Genomic DNA, 22,838 nt, shown 5'->3' with positions numbered 1-22,838 from the left:
TGGACTGAACAGCGACTGCAGTCACACACCTGAGAAAAACACTGATCTCAGTCCCTCACAAGAGCACTTAGAGCTGCTGTCCTGTGAAAGTCCATCCCTGTCCAACTCTGTCACAGCACTCTGTGTTACTGTGTGTCTGAGCGGCAGCTGGCCCACCTTCCAGCACTGCACAAGATGTCACTGTCCCCCCTTATTCAGTCAGCCTGTTTCCTCTAAGCACACTCGGCTTCTCCTCACACTGCTGGCAGTAAATATTCACCTCAAAATAGGACAAAATAGGTTTTGAACACAGGCAGAAATGGCTCCATGCAGGATTGAACCTGTCAGTTGCGCTGTATCTCTGTGGCCCCTTCATTAATTAATGCCCAGAACGCAAGCGAATGGACACACTTTCCTCCTGTAAACCTGCCTCTGCACCAGTCAGGTCTATAAAAGTCTGCTCTTAGTGCAAGGGCTCCTAGGAACTCAAAGCAGGACCAAGAAGTGGAAGTTACAGACATGCTGAGATCCTAATGAGCGCAGTGAATTATTGCTGCCCAACCAAAGCAGCCCTAAGAGCCAATCCTTAGAGTACCGTGCACATGATGAAGGACAACCTGTCTGGCTGTCCTGACGTCCAGAAGGGCCAACAGCAAACAGACGGCCAGACCTTCATCACACACTGCCACGCACTCTCGTGTTTGCACTGTTACTCCCTGCACGTGATTCTTGTCTCCGACTGCTGAACACCTCACAGCCCTTCGTGCCTGTAAATGTGCTCCCACCGCACACAGGTGGGCTCGTGGAACAGAGCCACCTTCCCTGCCTTGAATCTCATTGCAAACTGCTGCCCAAATACACGGCAGCTAAAAATGGAAGTGAAAATAAAGTGTTCTACAGAGAGTTATTTGGATGTTGAGATTGAAAGGTGCTCACACCAACGCAAATTCACCGACAGCTTAGCAGAGTAAATGCATTTATTCAGCTGCTGCTTTTGTGCTTGTTTGTTTGCAGATGCAAACACATGCGCACGTATGACATGCTATTACACATGTTTACATACGTGTACCTAAACACACCCCTATAGCCAATCGTGGCACGTATATATATGCATACAGGAGTCCCAGAGCAGTTTCTGTAACCCGAAGTTCTGTCCCAAAGCTCGTTTTCTGCAAAACCCCATTCGGCTGTAACACAACAGCAGCAGTTCGCTCAGACGCCTCAACGCTGCAAGTGCGGCACCTGCAGGCACCCTAACGAAGCCAAAGTTCCGCACTAAGCCGGGCGTCTCCTCGCCCTCTTCAGGCGGCGCCTTGAAGCTCAGCCCGCACGAAGCATCAGCAGCGGAGATTTGCCGCACGGAGGAGGCGGCAGCAGGTGGCGGTGCGCCGACTCCCCGAACGAGGCACGGCGGCTGCGGGTGGCTCCGCACAGCGCCGGAGGGTTCACTCGGGGACGCCGAGGAGCAGCGCTCGGGCGCTAAGGCGGCCGGAGGGGAGCCGGGCGGCACGGCCCAGCCTACCTGCTAGAGGGGGGAGCCCGGCGGCACGGCGGCACGGCAGCACACAGCGGCACGGCACCGGGCACAGCACTCCCCCCAACGCAGCCAATGCACGGAGGGGCCGGGCCGGCACCCGCGCGAGGAAAGGGAGACAGAGCGGGACGGACGCAGGTCGGAGAACAGACTTTATTGACAGCATTTACACGTACAGGACGCGACAGCTTCCTTGCAAACAGAAAGCACGGCGGCCATTAGACAGCCGGCACGAGTCCCGTCCAGATCCCGGCGCACAGCTCTTCCGAGCAAGCAGACCTGAAACACGAGGAAAATGGTTCAAATACAGCTGCCTCCAAGTAGCAAATCCTTCAAGCAAGCTCACTGTGGTTAGATTCAGCTGTTTGCGCTGCTCTGAATAAGTGCAACAAAGGACATCCCTGCAGACACACACACCTACGTGCAGAAAGAAGCAGCAGCAGCATCTGACCCCTTTGTTTTCAATGCAGAATTTGTCCTGGTTCCAGCTGAGACAACGTTGACAGCACAAACGTGGTTCTTGCTGAGAGATGTTTGCAGTCCCAGGGCTCAGTCGGGAAGCGCCTATAAAAGTATATTAAAATAATTGGGAATCCCTGGAAAAAGGAAAACGAGTAGATTCCTCTCTCATCCTCTGCTGACACCAGGAATATTTCTGCAGCAAAAGCTGATCAAGATTTTGAGATGGACTGCGTACTGGGCAGCGCTCGTTCCCTTTTGTTTGACTTCACATATTGCTGTGGGTGTCAGTTTAAACAGAACTATTGCAACAAGGCAATCCAAAGTCATAACACTTCACAGGACAACCATCTTGTACCTACACACACAAGCACAGTGATCAGCAGCAGCCCCCACAGCTTCAACTCGGTCTTGAAGGGACATACAAACCTTGTACAACTTCTGCACAAGTAGAAAAATGGGCCACAACTTCCCGAGAACCCAAAATGCTCATAGATAGACGTGCACAGAGAAGGCTGCTCTGTTTCCCTTTTAAGTTTCCTAGACATTCACCAGTCAGAAACCATTCCCTGCAGCAGATCAGTCTCTCAGAACCTGAACACAGCATGCCCCCCTGCTCACCTGGAAGCGACTAATTCCTTGTTTCTCACAGCTCAGAAATGCAAAGACATTCAGAAGCAAACATACCATAACTACAGCATCAGCAGCTACGTTGTCATACTCCACAAATGACGATGTGCTTCTAGAGGGAAAGGAACAAGATTCCCCATCATCCTTATTAGAGGGAGTTGTTTCCTTCAGACTTTGCTTTGTGGTCCCCATCTGTGGGTTTGGGATCTCTCCTCTCCTCCTTTGCATTTCTTCTGCAAGTTCAGAACTGCTTTTTCTGCAAATTAAAGATAAAAATCCCAATGGTTTTCATCTACTCCTGCTCAAAACAAGTACAGTAAGAACGTCATAGAATCGATCCATAAAAGTGATATGTAAATAGTATTACAGGAATCCAGTTCATGCTACAGCAAACACACACCTCAGAAATGCTTGAAGACTCTCAAGGAAAAAAACAAGAAGTGATCCCAGGATTCTGTGTTACTGACTATTCTGGCACATGGGAGTTTATGAAGCGTTAAAGGAACACTGAACAACCTCCACCCTTGAGAACAAGAATATGTGACTCGTCTCTGAACTAGAGCCTGTAACTACCAGATGCTCAGAACGGTTTCTGAGAGGAACAGAGACACAGACCTGCAGGAAGAACTCAGAAGAGCACACGTCACGTCATCAGTGGGGAAACACAATATAACATCATATAATATAAACATAATGTAACATCAGAAGGCACAGCAATGAAGTAAGGATAGAGGAGGTACAAACTGTATCAAAGCAAGGATTCTTTATTTCAATTCATCGTTTCCCAGCTGCTGCAGATATACCAGATACAAATAACAGTCAGAAACAGTGTGCACAAGTACAACAGAGAGAAGAAACTAAAGCATTTAAATACTGTAGAATGGTATATTAAAACAAGAAAACATAATTCAGATAGCTGGATGGACAGATAAGAGCAATATCCTCTGAGCTGTCAGGCTAGAAAGTCCCACGGGGAAAAGACAAAATTAGTACTTGTAGAAACATGGCGAGTACTGCATCAAACCCAAATCTTATTGGCAGGAGGCCGAAAATCGTAACAAATGGATGGGTGCATATCTAAGCATTAGACTGAGCTAGGAAAAACAATGACCCCAAGTCTGTCTTACAGCCTCACGGATGTCTGTATCAGAAGAGGCATCTGTCAGTGCCTAAACAGATCGTACATCAGTAGCATCATCCCTTGGTCAATCTGCCTATTTAATGTCTAAAACACTCCAAATTTCAAAGGAGACAGTTTAATCCTTTTCAATTTCTGAGGACAGACCTATAATTCTTACAGGTCACAGAGGAGGGCAGTGCTGCTCTAGTAGTACTAACTGGAAAGAGGATATCAATGACTCAATGTGGAAAAAACATCTAACAGAACAGGCTGACAGAAACATTCTGTCAGTACCTGAGTAATGGAGCTTTAGAAGATTCTGTTTGGCTTTCTGTGCATTCCAACTGTGCTGCTTCATGTTTATCTCCCACTTTTCCTTGTTCACCTATTTCTGTTTTCCTGCTGGAGGTTAACCTGCACATCACCTCCTCTTGACTGGACGCTACATTGTGAAACGATGCTTTCCCTGAATTCTCTCAAGTTTCACACTGGCTTCTCTCATCTACTGCTGTAATAGGCTCAGGCAGCAGGGCAGCAGTAAGAACATTTCTATTTGTTGAAGCCCCTTTCATTTGGAAAGGATTACCTGTAAAAGAGTTGAGAGTCATTAAAGAACTTCAGCGATTCCCTTTCATTGATAGCACTGTAGTCAAAAAATGAGCATAATATTAAAATGGCTTAAAAGATGAGGGCTTTTTTTTTTTTTTTCTCTTCAGTTTTTTGTCATTTTGTTTTTCAAAACCACCGCTAAGACTAAAGAATTCACAATCTACTTTTAAAGTCTGTAAAATCTCACAGACATTGTATGGAAAGAGCTGGAGAAATTTAGTTGTACAGCCGCACCCCCAATCTTTACAGCACACAACAGAGCTTAGTGAAGTCATCCAGCTGCTTACAATTCCACCATCTCTCTTTCAAGTTCACTTCGGAACCAAGAAGTACATCTCCAAACCCTCCAAAGGCTCAGCTGATTGAAAACTGTACTGTCGAGATTCTGCTTTCCTTCTGTTGATTTCTTCAGAGACTGATTAAACAGCGCATGTACTTTTTAAAAGACCAACACAGAATAAAAGGTGAACTGTGTTACAGCACAAGTTAGTTGCAGACAGGACCACTCGGGATAACGACAAGCATTAAACTGTGCTGTACCATGCATTTAGGTTAGTTTCAATTTGCATTTACAAGTTTAAATTTACCTACCAGAAGTTCTTGTACAAGGGCAAAGCCCTCTGCACTGCTGGAGCATCACACCTGCTCTTTTTACCTGAGAACTTACATAGGTATAGCAGGACTCTTTAAAGAATTGCAACACTTACTGTACTTCAGAATATTTTCCTTTGATGTTTCCCCCCTTCTTCCCAAGCTGAACAGATTTCATTCCAACCGTAATGTTGAAGTAATTCAGTTACCTTGCATTGAGGAATACTCCTACTCTAATGTACATTTAAAGTCAAAAACAAAGTATTTACCTCTCCACTTCATTCAAGCTGGTTCCACCAGATGTCACTGGGCTGATAAGTATCGGTGCTGGTAGTAATGGTTCTGAGGTCTGTTCCTGCAAAGCAGATGTATCGAACCCTCCTGAGTCAGCAAGGATTTCCACCAATGTTAAAAGGAATGTCTGTTCTTCCTCCGGACATCTGCGATCATCATTCACTACCATCATTTTCCAGGGAAATAAAAACGTAACAGAAATCTGTTATTCAAGTTCCCCACATCGAGCAATGAGCATGCAGATCTCCATGAAAGAAGGCACTGGGAATATCCTTCACACAACATCCTTGCTTTCTTCTGAGACAAGATACATATCACTCTGGAGCTCTTGCACTGCAGTAGAACCCTTATTATCCCCCAGAAGAAACAATATTAAGAATGCCTAGCAGGGATGAAGCTTTTCAGTCAGGTGTAAGACGTGCTGTTTAATCGAATCTGTGTAGCCGTGGTTGCCAGATGCCCCTCTGTCTCTATATATTGCTGTGAGGTATTCAGAGTTACTTCTTTAAGTGACAGAATTCTGCTGTTGCTTTATTTCTGTGCGTTTTCTTTGTGGTGGTGTTGTTCTGTTGTTTATTTTAAAATTAATGCGCCCTGCATTACTTTTAAATGATTTGCAGCTGAAAAGTGTGTTTTCTTCAATTATCACCTCCCATTCTCCTCTTCCTCTTGCTCTACACTTGCACAGTCCAGCCCAGCCGCTCACATTCACTGCTGCTGGCATTCACTTCAACATTTCAGGAGCCACTACAGCTCACTAAGCTGCTGGAAAAATACACGGGCTTTCTCCCTCTACCACCTTCAGGTTTTGAGGGGTATGTGAGTCAGTGCCACAAAGAGCTCTAACAAATGCTGAACACGGCAGAGGTAATAAGCAGGCGTTCACTGCTGAGAGAAAAGAGCAAGAACTTCCCTTCTATTGATATCTAAGCTCAAGGAGTCATCTGAAAGGTTTCCAAGTCTAGTTTGCAATAATGAAATTTAAATAAGAAGCAAGAGTGGGGAATGACACTAAGCTATCAGTCCTTTTGTTTGTTCATTAAGTAGATTATTTAATCATAACAACACATTTTCTTTTTTTTCTTTTAATTAATCTTTGCATCACTGTAAGATACACAACTTTTTTGCTCACTTAAAATATATAGTGTGCATTATACCTGAAGTCTCTTCTCTGCTGCTTATGTGTTGCTGCTGACAATCCTTAGCATTTGTTTCATTATGGAAATATCTGAAATAAAGCAACACGGTAAGCTTGACAAAGAACTCCACAAAAGAAAGAAAGCATGTCAGACTCCAAAGAGACATAAAACCTAAAATTGTGTTTTCTCAGCTTTTCCTTCAAGGCATTCCAGGTTGAAGGATACCAGACCAACCAGAGTAATATGTAATTCATATGCAGCTCACTGTCTGCATGGATGATCTCTTGAAATAAATTGATATTTCCCAGTGCACAACTCTGTCACTGATGACTCACATAACAAATTGCTCTAGGAATGTAAGTTCCACCAACCATTACAAAACAACCAAGTGTCAAAGAGAAGCACCCAGCTCTGCAACACACCCATCCTTCTATGGTAGAAGTTCTTTGCTAAGAGAAGGAATCCTCCATTGCAAGCTGCCTCCTCCTACTGTTTCTGCCACTCCAGTATGAGCACAGTCTTTTCTGCACCCTGTTCTAAAATGACACATCTACAGGTTGCACTGAGAAAACAAGTCACTGCAATTCAGCCATTCCACAGCAACTGCAAGTATGCTGGTATCAAGCAATGCTGGAGGTCTCAAGGGAGAGTGAATGAACCCCCCTCAGGAAAAAATCAGGTAATTCTTTATGCTAGAATGGTATCAACCACTGCAAAACTAAAGATGCAAAATATATCCATGGCCCAATAGGTATATGGGCCCTTTCACCCCCTGAAGGAACCACAGTCTGGAGGACATATGGTGGAGAAGGCTTACGCTGAAGAGTTGTGAAGGATTGTATCCCGTGGGAAAGATCCCATACTAGACCAGTGGAAAACCACGAGGAGGAACGTGTGGTGGAGGTACAGTATGATGGGCTGACTGCAGCTCCTGCTTCTTCTGTTCATGAGCAGCATGGGGAAAGGGGAGTCAGGAGTGAAGGTGTCAAGCTGAATGTGGGAAAGGTCAGGATGGGGAAGTGTGGTGGGGACGAGGTGTTTTAGTCTTCCCTGCTTCTCACCACTCAACTCTACTTTTAGTTAGCAATAAAATAAACTTTCTGTCTTGTAAAACGATCTCTCTGTCTACATCTCAATCCATGAGCTTTTCCATCTTACTTTATCCCACTGCATCTCATAACCAACCAAGCCACCAAGAATGGAAAGGGAGAAAGTGTTTAAATGCAGATATCCATAACCCGTAGCACTGAACTATATCCCTGTTTAAACTTCTGTTTCCTAACTAACTGGTCATACAAAACTAAGCATTTCCATCCTCCAAAATTATCGTACCGAAATAAACCAAAGCAAGACAGTAGATTTCACCTCCCTCAACCAAAACCGTAGCCCAGGCAATATCAAGTGCTCCTTACAAAGACTGAGAATGTAATTAAACTCCTAAGTGAAAGCAGTTCTGAAAAGCAATAGTTCTGTAAGGGTTGGACACATATCTCCTATGGAAACAGTACTTTCTTCTGGTCAGAGCTGAGTTAGGGACCTTACATACAGAGGACAAAGCTTAGACTCTGGCCACTTTATTATCACTTCACAACACGTCAAGTAAGCTGTAAGCTGGGGGTTGGAACTAGATAATGTTTAAGATTCTTTCCAGCCAAGCCATTCTATGATTCTACGGTTTGTAAAGTTTTCTCTTCTCCCAGTACAGATAGCTACAGAATAGGACTCAGAAAATGCACATTCCAACTCAAAGAAACAAAACTTTGCAATGCTTGGTCCATCTACTTGATAGAGAACAGAAGAATGTAGATAGTTTAAGCCTGTTCAAAAAAACATGAAAGAATCCAGCACCTCATGAGCATTTTTTTTTCTAAAATACATGAATTTTGAAATTCTCTCCAAGAGTAACCACAAATTGGTAGCATGTTAATGGAGAAGACACAAACAAGAGAATTGCATATCTACCTTTGTCCGCTTCTGGATTTTCATGCTCAGTTGCTTCCTTAAGCAAAAAGAAAAACATATCAGGTATTTACATAAAAATCAGTCTGCAATTTTAATGTAATGCATCCTGGTGAATTCTCAGCCCAGAGGTCGCCCTGGCTTTAAAATACATAGTAGGAGCTGACAAAATGTTACAGTTTTCCATATCTATAGTGTCACAAGCAGGCCTGGAAACCAGTCAGAGGCCAGAGCTTTGTATCTGCTATAAAATAAGAGAGAGAAAAGGAAGGAGACATGGTGAGGACACAGTGGGAATCTGTCTCCTTCATCAACTGGCTCCCAAAGGGGAAAGAACGTAATTATCAATAGTTCCTGAGAGATGGTTCCCAAAGTAGATGGCAATGCTGAATAAGATGTCAAAAACAAAGAGGCATTCTTACAGCTGGTAAGGTGTTTCCTTTTTCCTCCTCCTGTATGACTGGCTGGACAGACACACAAGAAAGACCTTCTACATTAGTAGCCACCGGCACATCAGGGATATTCAGAGATATATCCAGCTGTAAAAATTGGTTTGAAAGCATTTCAGTTCATCAGCCCTCGTAGAAAATCTGACAAATACTTTATTTTTTCCTAATAAACTACATGCTTAGCAGACATTGAACATCTCATGGAATCCCTCCACAAATCAAGTACTAAACAATACTGCAGGTTAAAGAGGGAAGCAACTGGAGGAAGAACTGGCAGTGCTGCTTGTAACCAACTAGAAGAATCAGAAAATCTACATTATCCAGCTGAGACCTTTTGAGCTGGTTATTTAACTCAAACGGATTTTGTTGATTTTATCATTTTTTCTGCTTTAAATTCTCTCACTGTCATTCAGAGCAAGAAACTGTATGATTAGTTTATGTAAATAAGAAGGATTTCAACAGGAGAAAAGAGGAAGAGAACTACTAGTAGTAAACCAAAAGGAGAGCTGGGAGCAATTTCCACTCCAGTGTTTGTTCAATTGAGATGATACTCAGTCTTGTTACATTCTTAGAGTTCTAATTCTAGTCTAAACCACAATTAAACACTAGGCCTTTACTCCAGGCTTAACTATAAAAGCAGTTCATGGGAGAGGCCAAAAACAGCTTTTGAAAAAATAATTGCCAAAATGTAAGGACCACAGGCTTTGGATCTGCCCGCACCAGACAGAGCAGGATCTTCCTTGAAATACCTCCAGCCTGTGGAAGGGTTACATTGGAGCACAGGGAAGGAGTGGATTCCACTGCTGTGTCAAACTCTACAGCCTAAACTAAAGAGATACAGGGCTGTATCTTGTAACAGACACATGTTTAAACTTAACCCATTACTTAAGTTTTATGTTACAGGAAGTATATCACAAGAACAAAGGAGGACAAACCTGCGGAGAAACCAGAAACTGTACTGGTAATCTCTCTCATTCCCTGACATTCAAATGTAGAACTGAAATGCTCCATTTGCTCCACCCTAGGCCTCAAAACATGCAGTAAGCACATCAGACTGTGCCTAAATCCAGTCCCAGATTAATTACCTGGTGAGCACCCTGCAGACCTGCTGATAGTTCATAACAGTGTTTGGATCCCAGGCTGATGTACATTCATCTGAAATCAAGTACATGTGTCAAGTAAACATCCTTGCTACTGTCAGCACTACTCTTAACAAACTAAACAAGTACTAGCAATTGCAATTGGAATAAAAGCTTCTGTTTGAAGAAACAAAACAAACATGGACACAGAACGCAGCTACATTATACCTCTTGCATCGTCTCCTCTATCTGAACAGGAATAGGTTTAGGAGATCTAAGACCTACTGGAACAAACACTGGTGCTTTGTTTACTTCCTCTTCAGCAAAACATTCATCTTCATCAACAGGCTCAAAGTCATCTGCTTCCTCCTCATCTTCTTGAGAAGCCCGGAGGGTCACCAGGCTGCTTGTTTTTGAACTTCTCTGCTCCTTCACAGGTTTCTTTCTGTGGGCAGTTTTCATGCTTTTGCCTCTAGCAACACTTGATTTCACTTCTTGTCTTCGATTCCCCTTCTCACAGTAACTGGCCTCGCATTCGGAAGCAGAAGATGGATCAGTTCTCAGCTCCAGTCCATGTTTTGGTAGTGCTGTCTGTTTTGATGACCTCCTAGGTTGTCTCCTAGAACACAAAGCAAGAGCACATAACATGAGTATACTAAAAATATCAATCAAGTCTAATACAATCCAAAACATTAAAAGAGACACCACAAGTAAAAACCAACTCAATGAACAGAAAAGAAGAAAAGGAGCACTGTGATCAAGAATACAGTCCTGTTACTTCCTGCAACACGCTGGCAAAAATGCATTCGGGTATTACTCCATCCGGAAACCAAATCTTCACATGTGCACAAAAGTACTGATCTTAAGCATGGAGTAAGCAGTTTCAGAGAGCTGAGAAGCTGCAGTATGAAATCTGCAATATATGGAATTATTAGAAACAAACAAATTCACTTTCACTTTGAGATAGGTGAAGCTTGCAAACTTTGTAAATCATGGGAACTTCTCTAGTTTCTCCTTTGCTAAAAGCACAGTACAGAACCCAAACTATGAGATTTTAGTTCATCTTACTAATGCCTAGAAACCAGAACTGTTAGATGATCATTAATTATCAGCTCCCGTTTCTTAGAACACAATCCCTTTGAATTAGCTACCGCTTCCATCCCCAAAGCGATGGTCGCAATTGCTCTAAGCAAGAAAAATTATTCCAAATTTCACCCTTAGAAGAGCTTGCATTGTCAACTGATAGAGAGATGAAACCAAGTACAGAGGACACTTCCAGCACAGTTTGTTTGGATAACTCTCATAATCCCATTGTCCCCAGCATGGGTATTTTTAAAGGACACTTCCAGCACAGTTTGTTTGGATAACTCTCATAATCCCACTGTCCCCAGCATGGGTATCTTTAAAGCTCTCCTTTTAAAGTCTGGAACTGTTACTCAGACCACAGTGGACTCCGGGGTAGGCTGGTGAGAGTGCTGGCTGTTCATTTTATGAAGCTGCAAACAGAGTAAAGGGTGCAGGGATTTCTGCACGCCTCTGGTATGGTTCAGGTGTATCATGGTTTTGTGCTGTTGCTGTCAATATTCTACATCATGACATCATGTGCAGTATGAATCATTAACTGAGGGTACAAATAGTGGCAAACTGTTTTGGTGGTAAAAGAAAGTGTAGTTGTTAATGGCATACAGAAGTACAACAGAGGGTATGCGGAAGTGTGGAAGGTTCATGCTCCAGTTCTGTGGAATGGCAGCATCCTGAGTACTCAGCTCTTGGAGGAGAACTACATATCCCAGGGGACGACGCGGCCAGAGACGAATCACCGGAGGAGGACACGTATATAATCTCGCTCCCAGGCTGGAAGGTCCTTCTTTTCGCTCTATCTATCACTTTTGGAGCGCTCCATCCCTGCCGTCTCCCTCTATCAGCAACGTTCCAGCCTGTCGCCTAGAGATTACAGTAGGCCCCCTGGTTCTCGGGGACTCTTTTTCTCTCCCTCTTCCTTGATGGCCCGAGGTCTCATGGGCCCATCGAGCTAGAAATAGTTCGCCCTTATTCTGCCAGTCCAAGTCAATTTGAGCCACCTCAATTCTGGCAGCTTGATCTTCTTGGTGGCATCTGACGTGGAAGAGCGTATGAAGCAGAAATGAGTTGCTGAATTCCTCCACACAGAAAAAACAGCACCCAACGACATTCATCAATAGTTGCTGAACTCTTGTGGAGCACAAAGAGTAGATGTGAGCACGGTGAGGTGGTGGATGCCGTGTTTCTGCAGTGGTGACAGATGTCACCTCTGCTGGTGCAGATTTATATGAGGGTGGTACGCAGGCCCTCGCTCGTCACCAATGAGAATGCATTGCTAATGGTGGTTACCATGCTGAAAAACGGCGCGTGGTAATGGAGCATTATGCTCTACCAAGTGATCCATCTGTTGTAGTTTGCACAGGAATAAACAGGAGGCATTACTTTCAGAGCGACCTATGCAGTACGCACAATGATGGGAAATGAAAACATTTCATTAAACGACAATTGCCACAATTTTCAAGCGTGGGTGCTGAATGAAACCCCTGAGCAATTCTTAAAGGGCGGAGGAAGAAATGAAGCACGTCTGGTCAGCTCCAAGCGTTCTGGGCTTGACACAGACATCAGTGCCGACACAGACTGTTACAGTGCCTGTATCAGACACGCTTACAGCACAGCGCTGCAGCAGCAGACTGTGTTATCCACCACACGGTTTGCCAGCACGAGACAAGCCACCAGCTGCAGGCTGGGCCTAACAGATGCCTCACGCCCTTAGCAAGGCACAGCAGGCGGGGCTGAGTCAGAGTCAGCAGCGCAGTCGGCACCCCCCCACCCAAGTCCCGTCCTGCACAGCCCGGCTACGACGAGCAACGCGGTACCGGCACAAAGGTGAGGCAGGAGGGCCCGCTCTGCTGCGTGCCCCTCGGGGTGACTCGGGTATCCGGGCCGTGCCTGGACCGCCTCTATGGGCAGGAAGGGCTGCTGTGTGCGGGCGGCTCCCTTACCGCCCAGGCAGCCCGCCGGGAGACCCTCACGGCCCAGCCCGCGCTGCGCCCCTCCCCCAGGGGGCCGGTCTTACGCACCGCCGCCGTTACAGGCCCGACGAGCCCCGCTCCAGGCTCCTCCTTCAGCGCCGGGACAGCAAGGCGGGCGGCGGGGCCGGGACAGACGGCGGCAGCCCACGGGAGGCCCACCGGGCCGAGTTCCGACCGGGCCGAGTTCCGACCGGGCCGAGTTCCGACCGCGGGCCCAGCGCGCACCGAACCCGCCGCGTCGCCCGGAAGTGACGCACTCGTGGCGACGAGCGGAAGTGACGCACTCTCGGAGCGCCCGCCGGAAGCGGCGGCATCGCGGCGTGGCGCTAGCCAATGGGCGGCTTGTGGCAGCGCTCAGCTTCGTGTCACTGAAGGACGTGCAGGAAAACGTGCGCTTTCAAACCATGCGCGCTTCAAGTCATGGTTCTTTGTCTGCCAGGTTTCAGAAGCTGAAAGGCTTTCATACGTGGGGAATAACTTCAGCAGCGGAGCCATGAAATGCAGCTCCCTGTGCAGGTATGGGGAGCTGGCCACACTGTGCGAGAGACAAGAAGGTGAAAGCAGAGGAACTGCGCAAATGAAATGGCCTTGTAGCCTTCTGTCAAGGTGACTGGTGAGTTCCCATTGAGGCCGTGGTGCGAATGAGGAGGATTTGGGCAGTTGATGTCATCTGGCAGCCGCACCATTTTGCACGCTGCTTCCTCGGGAGCTGTGATCTTACACATAAGTGGAGTTTAGATCTGCTGGAGAAGAGTGAGAAGGTGTCTGCACGTGGCTGAAACCTGGGGACAACAGCATTATTCCTTCTTAGCTGTCCAGATCAGTATCCAGGAAACCAGGGGGTCGTTGGTCAGCATTGAACTTCTGGGCCACAGTCCGGAGGTGCTGTATGAATTAATAACTTGTCTGTGCCTCGTGCTGTAATGGGAAGCCTTGGTGAAATCACCAGTTTTCACACGTGCTGGTTTTAGAAGGTGACCTTTGTAGCCTCGAGGCAGCTCCCATGAATTCCTAAGAACTATTTTGCATGGGGGATCGTTCCCATCCTCTGGTAGAAGAACCTCTTGTATAAGTGGAAACCAAGTGTAAAATCATCTTACTTTGTCATAGCTAACCTACAGAGCTCTGAAGTACATTTGGTGTGTGTGTCAGGCTCCTGTTAGTGAGTGCTGTGCCCCGTGAACGCGCTACATTTGTCCTGCAGCGTTTGCTCGTGGTTTATGTCTACTCTGACCACGGGGGTTACTTAAAGTAGAAGTGGGGTGACACAACGTAGAGTAAACAGAATTGCAGAAACTGTTAAGACGAGGTGCTTCCAGCCATTTAATGTCCTTGTGCTGGTTCTTTTGACGGGGTCATGATATTATTAAATTTTTCTCTCCAAATACAAACTGGATGATGCTTAAAGGTCCAACTCTAAGGATTCTATGAGTCTGATCTATGATTCTGTGGTGAGGAGCAGCACAAACTATTTGGGTTTGCTCCTCTGAAGTGTGAAATGAAAAATAACTTGCTACAAATTAACCTGTTCTATAGATTTCAAGTTAATTTTTCTCAGCTCTGAGACTGTCAATGGTTATCATTTGCACTTGTTCTCCCCAGGTATTTTCTTGGTGTTTAAACAAGGATTCTGGGCAAATGGAAGTCTATAATGCTGAAATATTCAACATGCAACCTTTACTGTCAGGTAGGACAGTTCTGTATTTAACCCTGGTGCCGAGGTCACAATGTCTTGGAAATATGTATGCATTCAAAACTGACTAATTGGCTACTGACAGCATTGCCCTGTTTCCTCCTACTCTTATTTCTGCTGTGCTGCCTTAGAATGAGGGAAGGAGGATACATCACTCTGTCCACGCCTGGGGAGCAGTATGGAATGAAAAAAGGGAGAATGAAGCAGAATCACAGCTGATAGTCAGGGGAAGAGTTAAGCAGAGAGCTCGGGTGTGGGAGGGTGGAAATACCAGAGTTAGAAATAAAGTTGTCACTGCTTAGGATAATTGCAGCCCTTCTCCTGCTGAGGGAAGCTTGGAAATAATCAAGTTAGTAGACTGAATCGTTCACTGAAAAAGAAAACAGCTTTTCCCCAGCAGAACTGCTTTTTATTACTGAATCTAGTGGAAATAATCCTGAGAATATGATCTTTAAGGAACTGTTTTCTTTTTTAGGCAACAGGAGCTTAGTATTGCTGCAACCTGTGCATTATGCTTTTAGATTTTGTAGCAAAAATTGTCCCTCTTTATTTTAGGTACATAATCTTTCACATTCAACGTATTCTATTAACAAAATCCTGTAGAGAAGACCCTGAAGTGGTGTACCTAGCCCTTCTGTAATTGATTAGAGGGGTACCCAGTACATGCACTTTCCTGCCTGCTGCAAGCCAAGCATACTAATTTTTATTCTTTTGTAGATAATTTAATTCCTGATGACACAAGGGATTATCAGAATAAATCCTACAGGGAAAAGGTAAGGTTGAAACCTGATATCATAATGTGCTGTAGTTATCCAGCAGACAGTGGTAAATACTTGTCTGAAACTGAGATGTTTGATTTGTTGCAGGACAAACTTGTGCAGGGTCAGCATTCTTTCTATGCACTGATGGTTTTTGAGACAGCATGTTGTTAGTGTTTAGCTTAGCAGTATGTTCCTAAATACTTTAGACTTGTCTACAGTCCCAGGTAAAACATGCCCTTTTGCATTTCTTTGTCATATGCTTTGTTTGTACCCAGCGTTATGTTTGGAATTACTTTAAAAACGTACCTGTAGAACAAGCAGTGGTTATCTGGGTATTCTTCCTGCATGCAAAGTGTCTTGAGTTCAGTGTGTTGTCGTTGCTTCTGTGTTATACACAGGTGGATTTGTGCATTGAGGCATTTGGTACCAGCAAGCAGAAGCGAGCTCTGAACTCTCGGCGAATGAATGCAGTGGGCAATGATATTCTCAATACAGCTGTGACAAAAGCAGCAGCAGATGTTATAGATGCAAAGGGGGTAACAGGTAAGAATGTTGTCTGAGATGTTGAGGAAGGCAATCAAAATTACCATTTTCCTGTTTTTTCCTTGCCAAACATGGTGGGAAGAAGAAGGGTGTTTTCCTTGAGTAAGAAGGGAGGAGGTTGGTTTAACTGCTGAGATGGGCACGTGTTGGGGACCTTGCCAAACTTTTTATTGGAAAAGGAACTGCTTTATTATTTCGCTAGGAAAAACTGTGTTATCACTGTCCATCTCTGCCCATTTTTGGTGGTGTTCTAGAAGTCCACTCTTTGTGGCTTTGTCTGCACGGTCCAAATACTCTCTTCTTTCCTTCTTCCCTCCAAAGCTTTGATCCAGGATGTGGCCCAAGACGATGAACAGAACACGTCCATTTTCCTACCACCATGTCATGAGGATGCTGACAAACCAGAACATGTTTACAAGTTTGACGACAGTATCTTTTTCAGTGACCGTGTGGTTTCTGGTGCCTGTAAACTTTCCTGTTGGCAGTCTGGCATGTGGAGAAAGTGCTGCTGGGCATGTGACAGCAGGGTTGAGCCTTCTCCCCTCACAAACCAAAAGCTGATAGCAGGAAGTTAGTATGTTGAGGCTTTGGGGTTCCCAGTTCTGTATTCTTCCTCCCTACAAAGACAGGGGTACTATGCCTGCCTGTTGGGAGCTGTTCAGCTAAGAATAGCAGTGATGTCAGGAGTATATGAGAAATTATTTGTGTTTGAGCCACTGTACCTCAGAGACACTTGGTTTGGTTACAACAAGTTCTGTTGTTACTTTCTGCTAATTTATAATTTTTTCCCCACTTCCCTATCTCACACCTCCCATAGCAAGAGCTGACAGACCATATCTCACTGTGAGCTATTCAGAACCAGAAAGAACCATGTTCTTTTCTTTAAAGTCCATCCAGTTCTGTCTCCAGCAGAGTATGAAGCATTGCAGGGTCCAGCAGCAGCCTTTATTAACATCACTCCAGAGGAAATTGCCAAGAAAACAGAAGAGAAAAGGTAATACTTCCACAGGCAGCCTTTTAATAGCTAAGGCTGGCATTATGAAATCGTGGTTCTTCTTACAGGCAGGATGGCAGCTGTAACCAGCTAGTCCTAATCGTGTGCCCCTGGTGGCGCATTGGTATAAAGTGCTGCTTGTGGCACCGAAGGGCCCGGGTTCGAATCCCCCTTGTGGCGCAGGGGGTAGAAGTGCCGCTTCGCTACACAAGGGGCTCGAAACCCGGGAGTTGGACTCGATGATCTCTAGGGTCCCTTCCAACTCGCAGGATACTATGATACTATGTGCCCCGGTGGCGCAGCGGTAGAATTCCCGTTTGCAACACCAGGGGGCCCGGGTTCGAATATCCCCTGTGGAGCAGGGGGTAGAAGTGCTGCTCTGCTACACAGAGGGCTCGAATCCCGGGAGTTGGACTCGATGATCTCTAAGGTCCCTTCCAACTCGCAGGATACTATGATACTATGATACTATGATATGATACTATGATACTATGATACGTTATGATATTCTCTGGTCTTCATGTTCCCTCTTTCCTCTTCAGCCATTGCTCCTTTGTCTTAGAAGAGCTGAAATTCCTGCCTGCTGATAAGAAGAGCAGGGACCGCAAAGCTCGATGCCTCTGGTTCCTGGACATCCTTATTAAGTTCAGCTTCCTGAAAATAATCAAGAAGAAGCGTAAGACAATTTTCAACTCTTACCCTTTTCAGCTGCCTGCTGGGACTTGGTTTGTAGTTACCATAATAGCAAACAATGAAGCTTCCCAGAGTTACCTGTTTGATAAATGGCTACATGCAGCAGTTACAGTTCAGCTTGTTTCATGATGAGGTTCAGCATTTCCATGCCATTGTGGAGTTTTAGATCTTCACCTACTGGGATATACGTGTGTCATTCTCTTCAGTCCTTTTCTAACTGTCATACATCAGGGTCCTGCAGTGAGATCCTATTTGTAGGAGATAAAATAGTTTACATCTGAGTTTGAGATTCCTTTTTTGCTTACAGACAGTTCATGGTTTCTGTACCTGAAAACATTTTATATCGTCAAGCTTTACTCCTAAGCCAGGAGGCAGGAAACTATCAGTGCTCTTCCTCATCTAGCCTCCATTTTTTAGCTGCAAGAGGCATGCAGTACACAATGCAATCTTTAGGTGTTTTTGTGCTGTCTTTGTGTCAGACTTTTCTTAGTATCTCAGTGTGTGGATGACAGTCTTCAGAATGTTTCTTATAAAGTGGCAGGAACTGCTTTTCTCAAAAGCAGTGCACAAATGTTTGGATTGAAGTTTTCAGGACTTGCTGTATTTCACAGACCTTGTGTTTCTGTTTCTTACAAAAATTCCAACGTTAGCCTTTTCAGTGACTGGTAAGATGGGTGAGGAAGGTAAATCTGTCTGTAAATATCTTTTTGCATTGGTGGAGACGCTGGGGTCATCCAACAAGAGTTAGTCTAGGAGGCTTGAAATGGATGTGAAAATAGCCAGTCTTGGTGCTCACTGTGAAACCCCTTTTTATTCTAGATCCAATGGGTCCTGAATGCCCCCACATCATTAGCAGGAAGCTTATGAAGAACTTCACTTCACTGACCTACAACAATGGCGGGTAAGGAACTGTGATTGCTTTGATGTTATTGATGTTCAGAGGATGTAGAAAACAGCTTGAAGGGCCACAGAGTCATTATCAAATAGCACTGCACCAAAACGGGAACAGCAGAAGCTTCTCTTGAGTAGCAGGCCAGGCCAGGTAAAATATTCTGTTATGGCTGATGTTCATCCATGAATAATGGAAGTCAGAAACATAACTGGGAGAGGCAGAGTCATGTGTGCTTAAACAAGCCTGTACCTGTGAATTTAGCCAGGCTCACCAGGCTGACTTGATCAGCAAGAGGGAGAAGATTTGTAATTGCTGCTACAGTGCCTTTTCTCAAGAATCCAACAGCCTCTGCGTAGCATAACTGCCATTGCTCAGCCATCATCTATCTGCTGTTTGCTGTGAACTGGAGGTTAACAGAGAGGTTGAATCCGTGTGGGCCATCAAGGGTGCATTTGTTTATAAAGACTCAGACCAGAGGTGAACAGTAAAAATAAATGCTTTCAGACCTGCTCTGTGTGTTGTGTATGGCTGCAGTGAGTACCTTCAGATCAGCTTCACCTCGCTGTCATCTTGCCAGTGTGCCACAGAGACAGAAGTATTTGTAGACAGTGATTCAGTCAAGTCTATAAACCTGTAAACATCTCCAGAGACCTGCACTTTTGAACAGAAACATAGGCAGTTGTTGAGGAAGACCTTGAGGCCTCTGTGATCAGGGACCTGTGTTTTTAAAGCTCTTTCTTCATGTCTCGGAAATGCTTGTCATAGCTAACTGGGGCTCCAGTTCTGTCTGCACCTGGTGGGTGGTTGTGTTTTGGGTTTGCTAACTCTCTGCTTTTCATCTGTTCTCACACTTGCTGTTCAGTGTTCAGAATTTAATCTCTGCGTCGCTGAAGACTAAAATTGCAGCATATGTCATTGCACTGGCTCTGCACATTAAAAACTTCCAAGTTGACCTCACTGTCCTGCAGAATGACTTGAAGCTCCACGAAAGTAGGTGAGTCATGTTTGCTTATGCCTGTTAAGATGCCTGTGGTCCTCGTGCAAGCAGTCCCTGGGGAAGAGGGCTCTGGAGCCTCTTCTGTGCCCAAATAATACAGTGATACCCGCTGTGAGTTCCCTATGTTGCAGTTAGACTCTGAGTGTGTTGAAGTTTTATATTCAAGCCCTGCTACGTCTAATGGGGTAGTTCTATGTGTCAAAGCTTTGAAAGAGTGCTTTTCACAAACCTGCTCAGGTGCACTGTGAGGCTTTTTGTCCATCTGAAAGTGGAAAAACTTGAGTCAGGCAGCATCAAAATGGCAGAAAACCTATCCAGGTGCTACCCAGTGCTGTATCTTGCCTGCTAAGTCATGTTGCTCCTCACTGAATCCCTTCTTTCAGCAGAGATCTGGTGTCAGCTAGGTACCAGTCTGGATGCAAGTACAGATTTGTATCTGACTGTAACTGGAAAACTAGAAACAGATATGTTGGGGCTTCTCCTAGAAGGATTTAATATCAAGATTCTGGGATAACTGGAAGTTATCGGGGCTGTTACCAGCCCTTGGTTTTGTGAGCTCTGTAGTCAGATTTGATGTAAAGATTTCTGGGCTTTGCCTCCAGTTCTGCTCTTTGTTGACTAATAGTGGCATTAACAGTATAATCTAATGTTGGTTTCCCACCTTTTTAAAATTTTATTGCTTTGGAAGTAAGCTTTTCAATAAAAGACATGCTCTTTTTCTGCAACAAACACCAAAGTTTTTGCTTTTAAGTGCTCTACTGGAGCTGGGAGCATAGATTGTAGCGTGGTGATAAGAAAAAAGTGGGAGAAGCAGCAACATGTTGGAAAAACAAAGATGAGGGATATGGCTGCGAGGCTCTTGATTTAGCCATGGAATGATCATTGCTTATGGTGGGAGGTTTGTTTGAATAGCACCAGATATCTCTTGCCATCTGAATCTGTTTTTCTTTTAAAGACGTAATGTCAGCTGAGAGGATTCTGAGGTGTGTTCTCATGGCCCCAGATGAGGCAGGACTTTCATTTCCTTGCTGCGTTTGCTCAAACATGCTTCATTCTGTGTTTGACAAGTCTCCAGGTGTGTTCTGGCTGGTGCCATCTTGATCAAGCCCTGCTCAGTACCAATCTCATCCAAAATGTGTTTACATCTAGGACTGCTGTATTTCAGCAGTTAAGAGGAGCTGCTCTCTGTACTAGGTTCTTTCCATCCTGTCACTCGTGGTATAGGATTCTGTTGGAAATACGGGCTGCTTGCTTTTTTTTTCTCCAAGATTGCTGTACACTGAGTAAGGCACCGTGGGTTTATAGTACTCTCTGGGGTGCTCGTGTCCAGTTTGGTAGTGTTCTAGCCTTTCCAGCAAGGCTCCCTGCCTTGTAGTATTTAAATACTTCCAGTTTGCGTTCTGGTGGTTGTGTTGGGATGCAGAGCAGACATCCTGCTTGCTTCTGCCTCCTAGCTTCCCTCCTGAGGTGAAAAAGCTATTGCTCATTTCTGCAGTGTCTTTCCCAGGAGACCACTCTACCCCACTAACACAACGTTTCTCTGTTGTTTTCCAGGTTGATGGACATTGCAAGGGCCATGCGGTTGAAGGTCTCCAAGGCAAAGGGGATGCCAGGACTTGAGAAGGATCAAAATCACAAGCTTGGCACCCTTTCTCTCCCCTTGCCTGTGCAGAAAGCATCAGGGAGCCAGAGGAAGCGCAAAAAGATGAACTGAGAATCTGGGAGGTGTGAGCAGGGGTGAAACAGTTCTGTTCTCAACAGTTGTTCTGCACACACAGCATCATGGGGATGCATTTGCCTGTTGGATTTGGCTTTCCAGCATCATGGCACAGCCCTGTTGAAGTCTCTGTGCTGACGGGAACAGCTGTTATTTCATTAAACTGTTTACCTTTCTTACGTATTTAGAAAATGTATCAACCCTTTGTCTTTCCTCCTGTCTGTGAGGGGAGAAAGATGTACACAATGTGCCAGAACAAAATCATGTTGTTAGGAATTGTAGGTGCTGTGCTGACTGCGTACTTCAGGCGGGTTTTACCCCTTTGTGACACAAATGCAGAGATCTTGGAGGTTACCCTGAGGATGGTGACCATGCAGTTCCCTGAGAGCTGTCCCAGCACTCCACCAGGAGCTTGCCCCAAGGCAAGAATGCTCTGCATCTCTCAGCTGGACCTCCCACAGGCCAGGAAGCACTGCAGCTCATGCTGCTGACCCTTGCTCTGTTGAGCCTGACAGTGCTGAGAAGGGCTTGGCTCTGACTGCCCTTCAGACAGCTGAGGGCTTTGCTGTACTAGTCAAGCTCAGCTCCCTCCATCTCACCTCATTGGCCACATTCCTGTCAGGCCTCTGCTGGACCCTTTCCCCACTGCTGCAGAGGTTCTGAGGGACACCAGCAAGGATGCTGAGCGCATCACTGCTCTTGATGTGCATTCTACTTGCTGCCAGTGAGAAAAAGGGAGAACAAAATGAGTGACTTAGAGCCCTGCAACATCCCTCCAGAAGGCAGAGAGGATCTGCAGAGGTAGAGCTCCTTCTGGCGGGCCAGCAGCAAAGCATGGACATACAGGCATGCCTTTTACTGTGTCACCTCCACATTAGCGAGGCTTAACTTAAAAAATAAAATAACCCCAGTGCAATGTCTCTTCATCCTGTTCGCTTCTCTCTTCAGGTCATATCTGTTGAGATCTTGGAAGCTCTGCCAGGAAGATCAGAACTGTTTCTGTTCCTGAAAGTAACTGTGGTTCTTCTGTCATGATAGGACCTTCTGAATGGAATCCTGAGGATCCATCAGCCCCCTTCTGTGCAGCTCAGGCAGAACCAAATCTCAGAACTCTCTCTCCTATATTTATTTTTAACAGTTGATTTCTGTTTGCCTTGTTTACTTTTTTGGGGGCAAACAACTCTTTCTGATCTACATCAGTATGAACTGTGCAAAGGTAGGCATCACTTCTGGTGGCAGCTTTCTTTTCTTCTACCTGGAAGGAACCCCATTTTCCAGGGACTGGCTGCTGGAATTGCAGTGAATGAGGACGGAAGAGGGCAGATCACAGATAGAGGAACAAAAGTGTCTTTGTTGTGCCAGTTCATCTCTCCCAAGTGTTCTGTCTGTTTATTTGATTGCCAAAATTATCTTGTTATGTTTCTTGAGTGATGCCAGGTATAACAGTCTCCCAGTTTGCATTTCCTAGTTGTCACTTCTGTTGCTGTTGAGGCAACATAGCTTTCATGGAATCACCACATGGTTGTGTTGGAAGGGATCTGGCAGCCACATAAAATGCGGTTTCTCCATCCCTCACTGTCTATTTAAAAAAGTAACATACAGTTGATGGAGGTTTTTTTGTCTACTTTTATTTTGCCTGACACCCATGACAGA

General features: G+C 45.2%; 1 protein-coding gene and 1 pseudogene across 5 annotated transcripts; one reads left to right on the top strand and one right to left on the bottom strand.

Annotated features, from left to right (window-relative positions):
- Window positions 1-1,652: 1,652 nt before the first annotated feature.
- Window positions 1,653-13,082, bottom strand: LOC140264030 (transcription factor TFIIIB component B'' homolog). 5 transcript variants are annotated; one of them, XR_011905989.1, is made up of 8 exons: window positions 12,944-13,082; window positions 10,071-10,461; window positions 8,737-8,853; window positions 8,318-8,354; window positions 6,374-6,444; window positions 5,192-5,378; window positions 2,660-2,858; window positions 1,653-2,077 (listed from the first exon to the last, which is right to left on the bottom strand). XR_011905989.1 is itself a non-coding variant. In XM_072359459.1 (6 exons), the coding sequence occupies exons 2-5, from the start codon at window positions 10,302-10,304 to the stop codon at window positions 6,395-6,397; spliced, it is 438 nt and encodes a 145-aa protein (XP_072215560.1). In that variant the 5' UTR covers window positions 10,305-10,461; window positions 12,944-13,082; the 3' UTR covers window positions 5,391-6,104; window positions 6,374-6,394. The 5 variants fall into 5 exon arrangements, 1 of the variants encoding a protein (XP_072215560.1); XR_011905990.1 differs by lacking the exon at window positions 5,192-5,378; XR_011905988.1 differs by lacking the exons at window positions 1,653-2,077; window positions 2,660-2,858 and adding an exon at window positions 3,351-4,308.
- Window positions 12,320-21,368, top strand: LOC140264590 (DNA-directed RNA polymerase I subunit RPA49-like; annotated as a pseudogene).
- Window positions 21,369-22,838: the final 1,470 nt, after the last annotated feature.

Source organism: Excalfactoria chinensis, chromosome Z (genome assembly GCF_039878825.1).
Source record: "Excalfactoria chinensis isolate bCotChi1 chromosome Z, bCotChi1.hap2, whole genome shotgun sequence".
Classification (NCBI taxonomy): Eukaryota; Metazoa; Chordata; class Aves; order Galliformes; family Phasianidae; genus Excalfactoria; species Excalfactoria chinensis.
This window is presented reverse-complemented; position numbering and strand designations above follow the sequence as displayed.